Genomic DNA, 17,836 nt, shown 5'->3' on the forward strand with positions numbered 1-17,836 from the left:
ATAGACAAGAATTGGCTGGCAACGGCTTCCTCGTGCTGTCGCGTTTCGTTTTAGTTTGACTAGGGCCGGCGGCGCCTTGAGTGCGTGGTGGCGGTTGCCTAGGCAACGACACCCCACGGAAACGGGCGGGGAATTGATCACCCGCCAATCCGGAATTTTGTAGGACCGCACCTGATTATATAATGCTAAATAGCGTCACCAGCGTTGTTGGCTCGGCGCAATGCCAAGAGGAGCCAAGTGTGGTTAAGGTTATCAATCTTCGGGGTAATCGGCCCGGCTGACAAGGCCGGCGCTGCAATTGGCTGCTTTGTGTCTCACCGCAAAACTGACTAAGCCTCCAAGCCACACCCGATAACATGAATGCCACAAGGGGCTGCCTCAGGTTTCGTCGACGATACGACGTGGCCTTCGTGTGAGACCTGTTGCGACAGATCAAGGAACCGGTTTTAATTCAAATTTACCAAAGGGAACCTACAGCCGCTTCTTCTCGTCGTTCGAAGCGCACGAATTTTACTCAGACTCGATAACCTTGCCATCATGAACTGCCCTTCTCGCACTGACAATTCGCTTGATAATCCAGGCTGGAACCAAAATCCCCCGCTCCTAACTGCAGACCTTACGACTCGTCAAGACCTTAATGGAATAGCCAATTCAAGGGAGCGTAGGGGCAAGCAATTTGGTCCGAACGGGTCAGAGTTGAACCCTGTGGAGGATGAATTATCTGGAAATTTGGTACAGAACGCTGGGGGATTGAAGTATGTGAGTGGAGGGGTAGCCAGGCCTACAGTCGGAGAACGACATGTAGGCTTGGGGGAGGAGGATTTGAACAACGGAAGTGTTTTGAGCCCTTTGCTACAAAACCAGCAGCGCAACTCCTGTGACCTTGGTGCCAGGCATCCGTGGAATCGCAAGCCGCGCGACTTTGTCTCTCGCGTGGTTTTCGTTCTGCGGAAATTTGGCCATTTTATCGGCCCTGGATTTCTAATTGCCGTCTCATATATTGATCCGGGCAACTACGCAACCGACGTTGCCGCTGGAGCGGACACAAAATATGCCCTTTTGTTCACTATCCTCATGTCCAATGTCTTTGCGGTTTTTCTTCAGTCTTTATGCATTAAGCTTGGAAGTGTCACCGGGCTTAATTTGGCTGAAATGTGCAAGGCCCATTTTCCCAAGTGGCTTACCATTACGTTGTATATTTTTTCGGAGTCCGCTATCATTGCCACTGATATTGCCGAGGTCAGTTCCGATAATGTTTAGTGTCACAAATTTCTCGCCTTTTCTGACATCGCACATAGGTCGTTGGCTCGGCAATTTCGCTGAACTTACTTTTCAACATACCTCTGGTTGCAGGTTGTGCCGTCACTCTTGTCGATGTGATGATAATTTTGGTTTTCTATAAACCTCACGGAACTATGAAAGCGCTGCGAGCATTTGAATTTTTTGTCATGGCATTGGTTCTCGGTGTCGTAGTCTGCTTCTGCATCGAGTTGTCTATGATCAAAGAGACAAGTGTGGGAGAAATCTTGAAGGGCTATTTACCTTCGCCTGCTGTTGTTAAAGATAACGGGTATGTCGAAGACTATTACCCTGATCACATGGCATTACTGATACATTGCCTTCTAGATTGTACCTCAGCTGCGGTATTTTAGGTGCGACTGTTATGCCCCACTCCATTTTCTTGGGAAGTGGTGTTGTACAGTCACGCCTCAAGCACTTTGATATCAACAGTGGTTACATAGACCCTTCAGTTAAGTACGGCACTACTGAAGGCGAGATCAAATACCGGCCATCTGTCAGCGCTATTCGTGGCTGCCTCAAATATTCTATTATCGAATTGGCACTTGCGCTTTTCACTTTTGCTTTGTTTGTGAACAGCGCTATTCTTATTGTTGCAGGAGCTTCTTTATCTGGGTCAAACGCCAGTGAAGCGGATTTATTCGGGATTTATAATCTGCTGTCCACCACCATCTCTCCGGCGGCTGGAACTGTCTTTGCAATCGCCCTGCTTCTGTCTGGAATATCTGCCGGCATTGTCTGCACTATCGCTGGCCAGATGGTCAGCGAAGGGATGCTTAATTGGACTGTGGCTCCCTGGCTTCGGAGACTCATCACTCGATCCATTAGCATTATTCCCAGTGTCATCATAGCCGCTGTGGTCGGCAAAGAAGGGTTAAATGCTACATTGACTGCATCTCAGGTCGTACTCAGCGTCATACTTCCCTTTGTCACTGCACCGCTCATTTATTTCACGTCCCGCGCACAGTTTATGACTGTGTATACTGGAACTGATTCAGATGGAGAGAACACCGACAACCAAGGAATCTCCATGGAGAACCATTGGTTGGTCACAGTTTCTGGGGTTTTGATATGGATTATTATCACCATTTTGAACATTGCCTTACTTGTCCTTGTGGCCATGGGCAAAGCCTAATAGAGTTGCTTTCTACAAGGAGGAGGTGGCGACTGCAAGAGCTGCATCTACGCTATGGCACTCAAACATTATCGCAAGCGGGAGGCTGCATGTATCAGAGCCATTTTCTTGTATCTATCAGTACCCATTGCGCTGGGGACTGCGCTTATAGAAATGCTGGCTGGGTATATTCTGATATTTCGAAGTATACTACTATCAATTTAAACGCTGGAGGGAATGTACGTATTTCAAGGTTGCATGTACCATCGTAGTACGTTAGAGATCGCAGACGCCGGCAGAAGCATTAAACTGGATAAGACTATGCTATGAATGCTATGAGTTATTAGCCAACTCCGCCCGCCGCCTCTTTCACCTTGTTTTGTTCGGGTGGCTCGTCAATGAATTGGGGAGGAGCGACCTCGTCTTGCATGAATGATGGCATTGCATTCTCTCCCAATGCGGATTCGAACATTGCTTCCTCGCCTAGGGCTTCTAGTTCAGCATCTAGCTCTGCTTCATCCACATCTTCTGGCACGTCGTATGCCCGGCTAATGCTCTCTTGGATCTCGTTACCGATATCCATTAAGTCTTGCATCTCATCCTGCATCCGCTCAATCTGATCGATATCTACCTTTCCGTATTGCTGCTTTAATGTCTTTGTTGTTGTCTTCATCGCATCCACTGTTGTCATCACGTTTCGTAAATTGTCTTGCATCATTCCAGCCTGCTCCATATTCCACGATTGTTGGGATAACTGGTCCCGTTGAGCTTCGTATTGCTTTCGACGTTGTAGAACCTTTAGCGCTTTTTGGCGTAGTGCAGATTTGCCAGGACCGTCACGCATTTTTGAAAGTTTAGTCTGGTATGTTGATAGTTCAGAGCTGAGCGCCGCAAGTTTGACGTCTATATTAGAAATACGGGAGTCCACCTGCGCTCGTCATCAGCTTTGTTTGGTTATGGTGGGGTTGTCTTTGGAGGGGCAGCAGTCAAGACTCGCATTTTGAATAGCACCATCAAGAGTTGGCTTCGGAGCACTGCTCTTCGTCCCAAATAGACGATTCATGATGCGGCAGGAGGGCTATTATCTTTGGAAGCGCATAAAAAGCCCGGGCCTTGTCTTGGAGGTTGTATCTAGTTACTTGATAAAAAGAGGCCTTGGTAAGGCAGCAATACCCGGAAAACGTGATGCGTGAAACTGTCACAAAGCGGCAGGATTCAACTCCCAACTGCTTCAATCTAAAGAAATATCCCAGAGAGTCCCATAAGGCCGCGCTGGTCTTCCGGCTCGTGATGGTTGTGTGGCCGGCTTTCCGCGAACGATTATGTCATGGCATGCCGTCACATGACTCACCAGCCAATTGGAGGATCCAGGCGGCGTCGAGGCTTCGGTGATCATGAACTCGTGGATGATTTATGATTTACTTATATTTGAATCAAAACGTGTTAGACCTTTATACTCTCCTTGAGCATCTGTTTCAATCGGCCTTGTGCTTTATGCTTGAGGTGAAGTCCATGTTTCTGGTGGGTTAGGATTTCACTGCGGGCATCAACGGCAAACAACCACAACCCGGATTATCGGTGCAAAATACTCTCCTCATTTTGTAACTGATGATACACCCTCCCGCACAGCCGTCTCTAGTATATTATTGATATTTACTTTTTTGCTCCTTTCTTTGTAATCTCTTGTCAAAAGTGGGTTTGTTATTTATCCTCTCTTTAGCTCCTCGCAGTGCTATTCGCTCATTTTCCTCAGGAGTTGGTGAAACGATTACCTTTCTTCCCTTGGATGTATGCTAATACGCGCATATTTATGCAGACAGTACCGGTCCGCTCTATTTTCTCGGTTCTCGTTTATGACAAGCAGCACGTTAATGACCATCTCCATTATTTTCCCACTCTCGTGTGTCTCAGTCTAGCGGCGAAACGCACATCAACTATAAAAATTCGCACTCGCCGCAGACATCACTCAACCGATTTGTGGATCTCGCTATCGTTCTGTTTCAATCGAAGTGTTGAATTGAACGATATGCCCATGGTTCCTTACCATCTCTCGTAACCCACGACACACCTAACTCGGCATCATGTTCTGGCGTTATGGGGCGTATGCAAACATCTCTCCGATTAACACGCTACTTGATAGACCGGATGTCACTGTTGAGGATGTTCTGGATGAGTCGGAACTCTTGCATGAGCTAAAACAGCACAATTCGAAGCTGATCGAGTTTATACGCGAGGATCATGTCTTAAAACGCATGTTGGAATACATCGTATCGCCCAGCCTTCTAAGCGACGACGACGACGACGACGATGATGGTGATCATGAAGAGAACGAGGATGACAGCGCTAACAGAAGAAAATCCCTCAGTTGCAGCTCTGGTCTAATTACCTCGGGAGACGGCCATCAGATACAGAAAGAGACGATAGCTCGCGACCGATCGGATAGCTTGGGTGCTGATATTGACCTAGAGGAACTTCAAAATGCCGAGAAGGCGCGGCTGAAATATGCATATATATCTTCTGAAGTTTTGTCTGCCCCATCATGGTCCATCGTCGAGGCTATGATGTTAAATGAGGAGTCTCTTCTAGACTTCTGGCACTTTTTATGGGGAAAAACACCGCTTGACTCTCTACAATCGAGCTACTTCTATAAAGTTAATGAAGTGCTACTGGATCAGAAGACTCCAGATATGCTTGCCTTTATCATGTCTTTAGATGACGTTGTTGAGACAATGCTAAAACATGTGGATAACCCGTCGGTTATGGATCTTCTGCTGAAAATTATAACTTTAGACAGCCCTGGAAATGGACTAGGAATTACAGAGGTGAGTTTGTCGTTTTCAATCATCAAATAAGTGCTTTTTCGATTTACTAAATTCGAACTAAATGTAATAGTGGCTGTGTTCGCAAAATTTCATTCCGGTTATATTATCCTACATTACAACAGAGCATTCTGCATCGACACAGACTGCCGCTGGTGACTTTATCAAGGCTCTCATCACAATATCAGCGAACGCCGCTCAGAATGAACAGCCATGCATTGGGCCAAATAGTCTTACTCGCCAATTGGTATCCGAACCTTGCCTTCTAAAACTAATTTCAATTATGTTACAGGGAGGAAATCCACTCACTGTTGCGGTTGGAATTGTCATTGATATCATCCGTAAAAACAATCCCGACTACGACTCAGAACCACTGGAAGGCAGGGATGCTACCCCATCAATTCGCGACCCTATCTATTTGGGTACTCTTCTTCGCGTATTCGCCAATCACGTTCCCGATTTCGTTGAGTTAATACTCAGTTCGAATAGAACTGTCAACGAAGGCGGTGTTTTCAAAATCACTGAAAGACGTCATCTAAGTACGGCATGGGGGTCGCAAGTTGAGCCTCTTGGGTTTGACAGATTCAAAACATGCGAGCTGATGGCAGAATTATTGCACTGTAGCAATATGGGACTACACAATGAACCCGGGAGCGATGAATACATGCAGCTACGAGATGCTGAGCGTCAACGTTCAAGAACGCAGGGCGTACTAGGTCGACAAGTTGAAGACTCTGGATTCGTTTATGCTGATAATTCCCATGAATTTGGAAACGGCGTGTCCCCATCAGCCTTGGGATCTGGCTCTCCGGATGAAATAAAAAGAATCGACAGCTCTACCACTGGGGAGGATGACGGTTTTGAGGACGTCGGTTCCCCAAGCGTGCTTTTAGAAGCCAAACTTAGCTCGGGAAGCACACAAACCCAAGAAACTAAACCTGACATTGAAAATTCTAGCCATTTACCAAAGTTAGGAATGCGAGACGACTTGGTAGAGGAGCCTCTTACTCCTCCACTCCCACAGACGCTGCCGAATGAAAAATTGACTGGAAATTCAGATAGCCGATTATATATTACACAAGATGACCCCATATCCCCCACTTCCTCTGGGCTTACTGATAAAGTGAGGCGGTTTTACATTGACTCTAATGTTCAGTTTTCCCCCACAGTAAACGAGACATATGTGGCGGCGCCGAAAGATATTACTGCGGTCGCTACCGATGGCGTGCCCCAGCCGTCTAAATCTAATAATTCAATCGCCTTATCCTCCACTAGTAGTCCACACCTCCCAGAACTCCAAACACAGGATGAAAGCAGGGAAACCCAAACCACCAAGGCCTCCATCAATGAGCAAGTGCTTACTCCTGATGAGATGGGGAAGTTTTCCCATTATATTCAGAAGGATCCTGATGGTCGCCCGGTCGTTGGAGATTACTTAAAAATGATGTTTTATACACACAAAGTTCTGCCCACTATTCTGGTAAGCCGATATCTCCTTGCTTTTCCCCCTTTACTAATTTCTGATTCTAAAACAACTAGTCATTCTTTTTCCGGTTTCCCTGGAATAATTTCCTTCACAATGTTGTATATGATGTTATTCAACAAGCCCTTAATGGTTCAATGGACCAGGGCTTTAATCGCATTTTGGTGGTGAATTTATTTGAATCTGCAACTATCCCAGCGCAAATTGTAAAAGGCCAGCGCGAAAGTGACGAGGCGCAAAGCAAAAATGGAACCCGGTTAGGATATATGGGACACTTGACTCTTATTTCAGAAGAAGTGGTCAAGTTTACTGAACGCCTTGGGACGGATGCTTTACCACCCGAAGTAATGCAAACGGTATTACATCCCGATTGGGTCAACTTCGTTGAGAATACATTGGCCGAGACCAGAGAGCGTGATAATGCTATACTTGGTGGTGTCAAACCTGATATGTCTATGGGACACCGACAGGCTGTTCTCAATGCTATCAGTGGTGGAAATCAAGGATTCGGGACGTCTGCAGCACTCTCGAATGCTGGCCTTAATGGTGAAATTCCCAGCTCTGGTTTTGAGGGCCTTGGGTTTTCAAATCAAGGAACAGTTTCTGGTGGCGTTTTGGGATACGGAACTGGCACGGCATCATTATTTAGCGGGTTCGGGAGCTCGAGTGACGATGAAGATGAGGAGATGGAAGACTCCGAAGATATACAAAAATCATCTCCTGCTGATGAAGATGGCTTCAACTCTGAAAATGTGGGTCAAATTTCTCTTGAAGATGTTGATATGACGGACTCGTGATGGGAATGTACCCGGAGCTCCGACTATGTTTCATAAGCGTCTTACAACAAGCTAGGAAAGGCGCAGCGGTACCTTCTGGCCTTTCTTTTTTTATGAACCATTGTCCCAATTCGTCCTCTTTGTCTGACGTGCATATAATGATGAGTATGCAAAGGGTATCGAAATACCTAGCTTGACTGGTCCATTTTTTGATCGTTAATACCTAGGCAAATGCCGCCCTATCATGTACTTTGCGGATCATGAAAATCCTTGCTCTGATTTCTGCAAATAACATTGTGAAGCCTTTTTGTTTTGTCTCTCAAATCAGTGAGAAAAACGCCAAGCTCTTTCAGGGAACCAGATGTGTACCTCTCTTGTCTCGGGTTCCTTCTCTTGGTTTCTTTCTTTGTCCACGCTTTTGTTGGTTCGCTAGCTAACATCTTTTATACTGAACAGGCTACTAAAAATTCAAAAAGTCAACCTATCGCAATTCTTCCTCCGCCTCCCACGTCACTAAGCAGTGGCCCTTCACGTGCTCGCCGTCAGCTTGCTGCCCGCCTTGCCGCTCAAAAACTAGCTGCGGAGAAAGCTGCCGTAGCCTCTGCCACTCTAAATAATGATACAATGACGCAAGAGGCTTCCTCTTTGTTTGCTGAAAGAGATGCCTCGGCGAGGTCACCTGTCAACCCTTTTCTCAGTATAGATGAGGAGACAGACCTGGACCCTAATACTGAACTTGAATTTGTATCCCCATTCGCGGTCCCTGGAGACGGGGCGCCATCCTCCAAACCTTCTTTTCTGTCTGGATTCAAGCAGTCGACAGGCACTTTCTCCTCAAGCTCGTCCGAGGGAGATGAAACTATTGAAGCTGTACAACGAAACTACCGTTTACCACTGGAGGTATACGATGATGATGATCTGAGCCATATACCTCCACCAGCGGCCGGCTTTTGCTCTTACTCAGACGACGAGGATGAAGAGACGTTAATTAGGGAAACCATAGGTTACTCGGAATTCTTCGGCCCGGAATGCTATGCGAATAATAATGCCATGTCGTCCACCAACAGCGGGCCTACCGGCAATAGCGATGATGAGGATGAAGGCCTTGTAGAAATCCTTGTCCCTGGAAGAAGGGCGACGTCTACCTAAATATGACTTTGCGTTATCCCTTGCTTCTGCAACAATTTAATATGTTCCGGAAACATTTATTTACGCTTTAGTGTCTCTTTTATTTTCTTTTATTTTCCGCTGTTTTGATTTTTCTCTTGTGCTGCTGTCTGCCTGGCATTACGCTTACCCTTCTCCTTTACTTCCGTCTATATGCCGGGGTTGGGGACGGAAGGATAGATTCACTTTTTGATACCATCGGAGTGGCTTAGACACAGATGAAGAACGCAACCTACGACAGCTTTTAATGATTTCCCCTGTGAGGTGTTTTGTTTTATCGGTTGCTCTTATTTTCCCCTTATGATCCATGACCTTTCTTGGTCCTTGCTTCTTTGCGGCATTGGGAGTTCCAACTCTTTTACCTGTCTGAGAGCCTGACCCTTTCTTGTATGTATGTACATTATGCACTTTAAACGCGCCTACATAGGACTTTTCACTGCTGTCTTCTTTTTGAGCCTTAATCAGCTACATCTACATGCCAGGCTTAAACAAATTGAGAGATTAGTGAGTCAATTATGGTCCCCATGGTATAAGTCTGAACGTGTGTACGTACATACATGCGAGTCTACAGAATTATTTTGGTGACGTGCTCATGCTGCGATTGAGTATGTTCAATGATTATTCATATGTGGCGACAGTTGAGGGCATTCGCAAAAGCCCATGCTTGCAATTTCTATATATGGTGCGTGAGGCTTACGAAGCCGTTGTAAGGTTCCGTAAGATGCAACGCTAGAACTGCCAGCAAACCCACTAGTTAACTAGGCGAAGTCGGAAATTTGCGGGAATAATTTAAGCCGTCTCGTTGGCCAAGGCCCCCAGCATCTAACTAACTACTTCGTTCAAAGTAACCAACTATCTAGCTACATATAGAGTGGAGCTTCTCTGCGATCAGGCTGGGCTTGGGTCACAGTTCTCAGGAGATCTCCAATTCAGAGCGGGAAATAAAAACGTGACATGGAATTACAAAGGATGTGTACTACTGTAACTAGTTAAAGATAGGTTTAAACCTGGAAAAAGAATAAAGCGCAGCTCTCACCACAACCAGGCAAAAGTCCACCCATAAGCAGTGCCAAAAACTTAACTACTTGGTAAACAGGCCCGTAACTAGCAAATACTCGAGGATGCTCATCCTTTTGGTCAACTTACACGAGTGATAGACTGTACGTGTGCCGGTGTATGTACATACGCCTATCTACTGTGTGAAATAGATAAAAACAGTAGACTATGTGCTGATATTATAAACTCTTGAATCATACTCTGTATATACAATCATTGATTAGAGATTTGCTGACCTTGGATAATCAGATGAGTATAAAATAGTGAAGAATAGACTAGATTTTCCTGTTTAAATAACAGATAATGATTGAAGAGTAGGTAGGTTTTTCGCTATCTTCAAGATGTTTTGATACCCTCTTCTAGAGAAGCATGTTCTTTAATCCAATCAACATAGGCACTAACACTGGCAAACACTGTAGGCCACCCTGTCTCACTGCACCTTTGTGCTTGTGAAACAATTCCAATGACTTGTCCTGTAATGCTATCAAAAAGAGGGCCTCCACTATCCCCATTGCACCCAGCTGCTTTTTTTGTGCCAGCACACATCTGGCTAAATATGATTTTTCTGTCTATTTCACTCCAATAATCATTGCATTTTTTGCGAGAAACGACAGGAATGTCTGCCTTTAGCAAATGGGGAGATCCCGATCCTTCAAACTTTGTATCGCCCCTTTGAATTGTTAGTTTTAAATCCGAAGGTAGTTATATGTATCAGTACAATACGAGAGAGCACATACCATCCTGCTACCACTGCTGTTGAGCCAGGGATAGGATCAGCACCTTTTGCTGGTAGTTTAGCATAGCGAATGGTTGATGTCTCTTTAATAGATGAGTTCAGGTAGAGGAGAGCTACATCATGGTGCGTAGTTCGGTGCACATAGTCAGCATGTACATATATCTTCGATACCCCAACTGTGATGCCACCCGAGCTTGTAACCTATCGGGGGATTGTTAATCCCAGATCCAGCGTTAGAAAATGCCACTTACAAGAGATCCGGCCTGAACAGTGGTGCCGTTAGCCCACCAAGGAAGATGGTCTGGCTCAGGTGTTCCGTCCGACGCTGATACACAATGGGCAGCAGTGATAACAACTTTCTCATTGAGCAACACACCGCCACATGAGGGTTCTCCATTCCATTTCATACTAACAATTTCAGGGAACTCGCCTAGTTCTGCGGGAGATCCGCCGGTAACTCTAGGAGACAATGACAGCGCCATTGAAGGTGCTGACAGCACAACGAGGATGAGAAGATTCAGCATCATGTTAGTAAATGAAGAGGAAAGCCAAATGAGTAATGTACTTTCTAGGAATACTAGAATAGTTTTAGATAGCCAGCTGCCTTTATATTTCGACATTTATGTTGCATTTTTATTATCACATGATATCGGAGTGCGTGTTTTTGGGGCTGTCTTCACGGTCGCTTTCCACTACTATATGGAAACTTAGCATATTCTTGATGGCTCTTTGAAAGGATGAAGAGCACAGGGTGCTTTGGAAAGTAAAACTTAATTTAATAGTAGTAAGACGACGCAGTTCCAATACTAGTGGAGAAGCCCGAGAAATTTTGCAGCTGGCTCAAACGTTTTCAGTAAACCTCGGCTAAAGGGAGTATATAGAACCCAGTGAAGGCCGATGGGCGTGTTATATCGACTGTCCCCATAGAAGAGGACGCTGGTATCTAGATTGAAATACCGTATCATAATGGAAATAAACTGAGAGATATGCGTCTATCTCAAAGTGCTGGTTCGGCGCCATTATCATTACCCTTAATTGGATACAAGGGTAACTAGTTAGGGACCTTGGGCTTCCATTGGAAGTAACTCAAGCTTTTCATCGTCTGCGTGAGCCATCAGGGCAAGGGTATACAGTGCCTCGTCAAAAGTGTTGGCACCCACCACCAAAAAGTATGTTCGCCAAGGTAGTTAGATGATTTTCGAATTTTTTTATCTCAACGACCAGATGTCAGATTACATTAAAAGTAATAGAAAATGTAGAGAATTACAAGTAGATATACATATTAAAAGGATATAAAGAAATAACAAGATCTAGTACTTGGTTAATTCACACAGTAGTTATGACTGTGTTCTTCTAGAAAACAGAACAGTGAGATTCAGACAGAAGTTTTGGATGATCAGAGCACTCTTCATGCTTAACATACTTAAAAGTATATAAAAGTTAACTTCATAATTAAATTCTCATTCACACACTTGTCACTTGATCTTCTTCAGAATAGAAACAGAAATATGAGTGATTTTGAAAATCTCAGTAAGAGTATAGTCAACAGAGAGAAGAGTAAGAGCTTCAATCTTTACTCAAAAAGAATGAAATTCATTGACAGACATGATTAATTTTAAGTAGTAACTAAATAAAGTTTCTACTAGCTATATAAAAGCTCATTCAAAACTCCTACTTCACATATGAATAATATGAAGTACAGAGTAGAGATCAAGCACTTCATACAAAATCATTTTTAAAGCTTGAATGAAATCCAAAAGAGGGATTACACTAGTGTACAGTAATCATGTTGTATACAATTGGAAACATTACAGCCACTAAACCCCTGAGGACCAAAACTTTTGGCAGCGACCTCCATACTGGCTGACAGTTGCTTCAATACTCCCTGCTTCCTACAGAGAAGTAGTCATAGCAACAACTTGCTGCAATAACTTTCCTTTGGAGTCAAGAACAGGGAATGAGAAGCTGCATGGCGATTTTTGTCGGTTGTTGCATTTCGCTGCATGCGTCTGGTAGTCAGGGCATGTTTTCTCCCATTGTTTTGGGTTTTCACACATCATGACATTTCCAGACCTGCAGTTAACAGTTGGCAGATCCTCACAAATGCCATTCACAGTGGTTGTGAAGGTTCTGGTTACGAGCCGGCACTCTGTACGTGGTGGGCACGTGATACTATGTTCTTGGGCTCTAGTTTCGGTAACGAGTTCGGTGGTGGAAGAACTATACCCCCCCGATATCTCCATTGTTCCATCTCCTGCCGACACGGAGATTTTCCCACCAACATTCCATCCGCTTGTTGAAGACTTGGCCTTGGCAGTCGTGGAAGTGATTTTCAATCCAATGGAGGCTGCGCCCTCGGCGCGCACGGAATCTTCAATATTGTTGTTGATGGAAACGCCCACGCTTTCAATTGATACCAAGGATTGCCGAAGCCAAAGAAGGTGGCCATGGCAGTAAAAAATTTCCCGAGGGCAGGTGGTTTCTCGACCGCCTCTTGCCTTATCATCCTTAAAGGGAGCAGGTTTCCCAATAGAGGCCGTTTTTGTCCTATCCGTGATTACCTGGACGAGAGTTCGGTCGTCCACTTCTATCCCGTCCTTAAAAACCTCGCGTTTGCCCACTTTTGCCAACAAGGCAGCAAGCTCTGGGGACTGAGAGATGATGGTGACCTTTTCATTCGGGGCACGAGCTGCGATTTCGGATTCGCCAATTATGGGGGCGACCGTAGGGAGTGCAGAGCTATAGGCTTGCCCAAGGATGGTAGCAAGAGCCAACAAAGGAGTAGTGATCATTGTTGCGGTTTAAGAAGACGGTTGTTTATTCTGATTGCAAAGAACTTCTGAGGAATAGCCAGAGGAATGATGCTGTGAGAATGTGATCTGGGTGATGATGAAAGGGAAAGGTAGAGGTCGAAGGGACACCCCTTATATATGTTTTTCAAATGCATCTAACGGTGAAAGCCTGCGAGAAAAACGTGATGGCTTCTTGAGGAAGCACGGTAAGCATGGCCATACAAGGACTGAAACCATGATCATGGCAATACAGAGCCTCCAGCTAATCAAATCGCTCAAATACCCAGTGGAGGCACTCTTGTAATCGCTGATATAGCTATTACTAAAGAGTGTGAACGGTTTTTTTGCATATTTGAAAGATTCAGCATGTACTCCACAGCTCATAGCATCAACAGATGACCTGGGGGCTCACACCATGGAGACTTAATTGTTATGTAAAACAATCTGCCAAGAGTTTCACCGACCTATGGATATTGAGATCCACTAAGGAAGTGCCTGTCACCTAATTGTTGCCACGGATTGGTGATTGGTGAAGGTTTCTATCAGTCCCCAGGACCTTCTATTGCTCTTAGTGTATCGCTAGGCTGGGCTGTTGCCTCATGGCTAGGAACTGTCATCTAATAATGACTAAAAACTTCAGTTATGTTGAAAAACCCACATGATTCTAAATCTCTTTGGAAATCCAGACTGCGCAAATGTAGAAATTCTGCAGTATTACGTATATATCACTGACCGGGACCCGCTTAGCGAGCTTGAAGGGTTCCCCTAGGTGTGTGGAACAAGTATGGAGTATGCCTGACAAGTTTAATCGACAGATCCGGCCATAGCAAGCTGCAGGACATGCATTTCCGTTGTTGACCAGGCACAGACTTGATGAGCCACAGGTTCATAGACATCAAGAGATATCTTCAAACAGATCATTACAGCACAGAAAACCATATAATTCATGAGCTCTGTCATGAATGACTTTGATTCAGCATGAAATGACGATGACTTGCAGTATATTAAGTACATCTTAGCCAGAAAAGTCATTCAATCAACACTCAGCAGTAAATGATTGAATGCATATGCTTTAGAGTAGCAGAGTGATGTGAAGGCGGAAAGTAGTTTGAGGAATGACAGAAGTTCAGTGCACAGAACAAAAAGTGCAGTCATACCGGAATCCTGGATTTGCTCATCGGAATGCCAATTTTCCGAGCTGTTACGTAAGTTGACACCGACCATCACATTGTCGATTCAATGTTGGCTACATTAACTACTGCATATTTTGACTACTATGTAGTAAGAGCTTACTATGTTGAATCTATATGGTAATAACAAAATTTAATAAGGAAATGATCAGTCATTCAGTCATTGGGTGAGAGATTACGTTACTTACATATACTTAGATCAGGTGGCCAAAGCGTTGTCTAACCGGTAGTTAGCTACTTGTTAGTTACACATCTCTCGGAGCGTTGCGCTTCCGGTGCCAGCCCCATAAGGCGCGGAGCGCTGCAACTGATCTGGACTGCAGAACAGCTAAGAAGCATTATTAGTATTTAGCCGAGTAGCTGCACGGAACGGTCCACAATGGCAAGGTCACTGCCACCCCATCTCCTGTTGATGCTACTTGTCAGTGGTGTGACTTGGAGGTTGGTTATTGAGACAAGCATTGATAGTCAACAGAACTCATAGAGCTAGTCAGTTGTTATTTGGATATAGGGTACGTACTCCGTACATTGCCTCTGTAACCAGTAACTAGTGTGGGGAGTGCCGCTTTAGCGGGTGAAGGAAAACCAAAGCGTGAAAGTTTACTTGTCTCTCACCCTGTAGATCTGGTATATAAACTCCTCTCTGATGTGAAGGGCGTTCTAAGAGCAGCAAGAGGCTCAATGTTGAAAAGCGCAACAGATACAGACTATGATGCTGGATCTGAAGGGTCAGTAAGTTCTTTTTGCCTTTGGTTTTGTGGTTTCTTTCCATTCTCTCTTGCGTTTCAAGTACTTTTTACACACACCCACACACAACACTTTTGTTTCTTTACGTTTTGGACCGTGTGTTGATTGATGGCAGGTCCTGTACTCCGACCCAACCTACCCTCGCTTATCCAAGGTCCAAGCCAGATCCACTAGTCAACTGGATAAAAGGTCTTGGGGGCCATCTTGATGACGCCGTGGAGATCTACACCGACCCAGTGGGGGGCCAATGCCTCCGGGTTCGCAATACTTTTGCTGGAAGTTTTCCAAGTGGAGCAAGCGTTGCTTCCTGCCCGATAAAAGCAATGATGTCTCTTGCGAACCTAGAAGATGGGATTGAAGGCCTCCCGCTGCATGACTTTTTACACCCCCCAGAATTTCTTCCTGCGGTCGGGAATGGGCCGGCTCTGGCCTTTTTCCTAATGGATCAGTATTTTTTAGGAGATAAATCCTTTTGGGCGCCATACATTCAATCCCTTCCAAAAGACAGACTGCTTACCAGACTTGAGTACTATAGTAAGGAAGACCTCGAATGGCTTGAAGGAACTAATCTTCTTGCTATTCGAGAAAATAGTTTAAAGGACTTGAAAGTAAAATACGAGACTGGAATTCAAGTATTGAAGCAATCCCCAAACATTAACCTCAAAAATTATACCTGGTAGGATTCTAAGGGTCTCCAAAACTTTGCATTTCTTAACCTATTGGCCTATAGGGAGCGCTTTGTTTGGGCATTCTCTATCATTATGTCCCGCTCGTTTACCTCTGAAATTCTGAAGGATTTTTTCGAGAAACATCCACACATTGGGAATGTGAGAGACAACTTTTTTGTCCTTGTTCCACTGGTTGACGTTACCAACCACTACCCTTTAGCAAAGGTAGAATGGAGGATTACTAGTACAGAGATCAATCTCGTAGTAGAAAAGTCCTTCAAACCAGGAGAGGAAATTTTCAATAACTATGGACCTCGCAGCAATGAGCGCTGTATGTTCTAATTCCAAAGTGCATGTTAGGCTCCCTTTCTGTACAAGTAATACTGATGAGTTTAGTGATGACCGGTTATGGATTTTGCATTCCTGGAAATGTTTGCGACTATCGGGATTTTGTATTGAGTCCTCCGGAAGGCAGTCCTCTCTATCAAGCCAAGGAAAAACAAACTGTCCTGTTCCCTGACAAAAAGACTGACAATGATAAATGTTATATCTACAACATTTTTTTCCCTTTTTCTGAGCAGAGAATGGCTCTAGAGACATTAGTTATTTCTTCTGAACTATTTGAAGCGGCAGCCGTCCTGTCAGTTAATGACAGGGAGTCCGCCGATTTGCGAATCGAGAAAGACAGAATATACGTAATGCTATCGAAGTACGGCAATTCTCGCTGCTATTACGATGGTCTCGGTCAAATAATCGCTAAATTAGTCCACACTATTTTAATATTAAAAGGTAGCCCCTACTTAAAGAAAGGGCCTAAAAACAGAAAACAGCAAAACGCACAATTCTATAGGGAAGCTCAAATATATATGTGCGAATGCGCGACTGTCATTCTGCAGTGGTCTCTATTACGAGCAACACTCCCTGACAATTCACCAGTGCTAGGGGAGATAAACCAGGAAAAGCTGCTGCAAAACCTACCCAAGGAGTTGTTTGGGAGACAGGTTAGAGAAAGAGCGAGGTTTCTCCTTCAAAATTATCCTTCCGCTTTTGGGCCTAGTGGAGAGCTCTTCTATGGAGACAACGTTTCGCGGACACTGACAAAACAGGTGGAAGAGCCATTTAAAACCTTTTCTAGAAATTTGCGAGGCATTTGGGATAAAATTACACATGTGGCCAAATTGAAGCTGGTTTATACTGTATTCATTTGCTTTTGTGCTGCTGCCTATAACAATATTGACGATTACGAAGTATCGAAAAATGGCCAAGACAGTATTCTTACAAAGCGTCTTCGGAGGTGGGTGCCATTTCTCTCGGAGCAATGGCCAGAACCGCAGCAAGATGAGCGATGGTCTACAGAAGAGGGGGGGCTTATAGAAGAGTTATTGGATTCGGTAGAGACGAAATTCAATGAGACATGGCGTGATGGGATGGGTTTGTTCTCTCCATTGAAGCCTTTCACCCGGAGGTGGAGAGCGGCCACCCAGAAGAACTGGCTATCGGGGAGTCGGCTCCGGTGGGCATGGACTATTGTCAGCGAGGAGAGAGTAGGGGTAGTAAAAGACCCATTTTCGATTCTGAATGATGCCAGAGAACAAACGATGCAAACAGCAAAAGAGGTCGTGTTTGAGCCTTATCTTTACATCCCATTCGACTCAGAAGAGACTGTGACGTCAAATTAGAGGTTGCGAAAAGGGGTAGTAGCGGGTTAAAAAGTCAGCATTTATGTGTGTATAAAGCATAATATAGCACAGCATAGAAACATCAAGATGGGTTGCATTGTTCGATTGCTTTCCTTTCGTATGGTGTACTTCTTCTGGCTGCCAGTCGCGATGTTGACCTGTAATGGATCAGCCTGGCGTCGGAAACGCATCACGTGGCACGCAGACAACCCGCCAATCAGGAGGAGCGTAAATCCACCAACAATCTTCTCCTTCTTGCTTTGCCGTAACCTCAACCTCGCTCGCTGCTGAATTGGCGCTGCACTGCAGA

General features: G+C 44.8%; 6 protein-coding genes across 6 annotated transcripts; 3 read left to right on the top strand and 3 right to left on the bottom strand.

Moving 5' to 3' along the window:
• Positions 1-537: 537 nt before the first annotated feature.
• SMF3 (NRAMP-like transporter smf-3) lies at positions 538-2,434 on the top strand (the record flags this gene model as incomplete). The annotated part of the gene is made up of 3 exons (XM_049253586.1): positions 538-1,239; positions 1,299-1,570; positions 1,627-2,434. The coding sequence occupies 3 exons, from the start codon at positions 538-540 to the stop codon at positions 2,432-2,434; spliced, it is 1,782 nt and encodes a 593-aa protein (XP_049107406.1).
• A 322-nt stretch (positions 2,435-2,756) lies between these two features.
• Positions 2,757-3,476, bottom strand: VPS60 (Vacuolar protein-sorting-associated protein 60; the record flags this gene model as incomplete). The annotated part of the gene is made up of 2 exons (XM_049253587.1): positions 2,757-3,341; positions 3,411-3,476. 2 exons carry the CDS (start codon positions 3,474-3,476, stop codon positions 2,757-2,759), a joined length of 651 nt encoding a protein of 216 aa, XP_049107407.1.
• Positions 3,477-4,494: 1,018 nt separating this feature from the next.
• SIT4_2 (sporulation-induced protein) lies at positions 4,495-8,640 on the top strand (the record flags this gene model as incomplete). The annotated part of the gene is made up of 5 exons (XM_049253588.1): positions 4,495-5,235; positions 5,306-5,479; positions 5,525-6,712; positions 6,772-7,508; positions 7,968-8,640. The coding sequence occupies 5 exons, from the start codon at positions 4,495-4,497 to the stop codon at positions 8,638-8,640; spliced, it is 3,513 nt and encodes a 1,170-aa protein (XP_049107408.1).
• A 1,410-nt stretch (positions 8,641-10,050) lies between these two features.
• LOZ57_004547 (uncharacterized protein) lies at positions 10,051-10,977 on the bottom strand (the record flags this gene model as incomplete). The annotated part of the gene is made up of 3 exons (XM_049253589.1): positions 10,051-10,384; positions 10,452-10,651; positions 10,702-10,977. The coding sequence occupies 3 exons, from the start codon at positions 10,975-10,977 to the stop codon at positions 10,051-10,053; spliced, it is 810 nt and encodes a 269-aa protein (XP_049107409.1).
• A 1,365-nt stretch (positions 10,978-12,342) lies between these two features.
• LOZ57_004548 (uncharacterized protein) lies at positions 12,343-13,242 on the bottom strand (the record flags this gene model as incomplete). The annotated part of the gene is made up of 1 exon (XM_049253590.1): positions 12,343-13,242. One exon carries the CDS (start codon positions 13,240-13,242, stop codon positions 12,343-12,345), a length of 900 nt encoding a protein of 299 aa, XP_049107410.1.
• Positions 13,243-15,141: 1,899 nt separating this feature from the next.
• Positions 15,142-17,526, top strand: LOZ57_004549 (uncharacterized protein; the record flags this gene model as incomplete). The annotated part of the gene is made up of 4 exons (XM_049253591.1): positions 15,142-15,164; positions 15,295-15,855; positions 15,910-16,178; positions 16,244-17,526. 4 exons carry the CDS (start codon positions 15,142-15,144, stop codon positions 17,524-17,526), a joined length of 2,136 nt encoding a protein of 711 aa, XP_049107411.1.
• Between the last annotated feature and the right edge of the window lie 310 nt (positions 17,527-17,836).

The sequence above is a fragment of the Ophidiomyces ophidiicola genome, assembly GCF_022830035.1.
Source record: "Ophidiomyces ophidiicola strain CBS 122913 chromosome Unknown scaffold_19, whole genome shotgun sequence".
NCBI lineage: Eukaryota > Fungi > Ascomycota > Eurotiomycetes > Onygenales > Onygenaceae > Ophidiomyces > Ophidiomyces ophidiicola.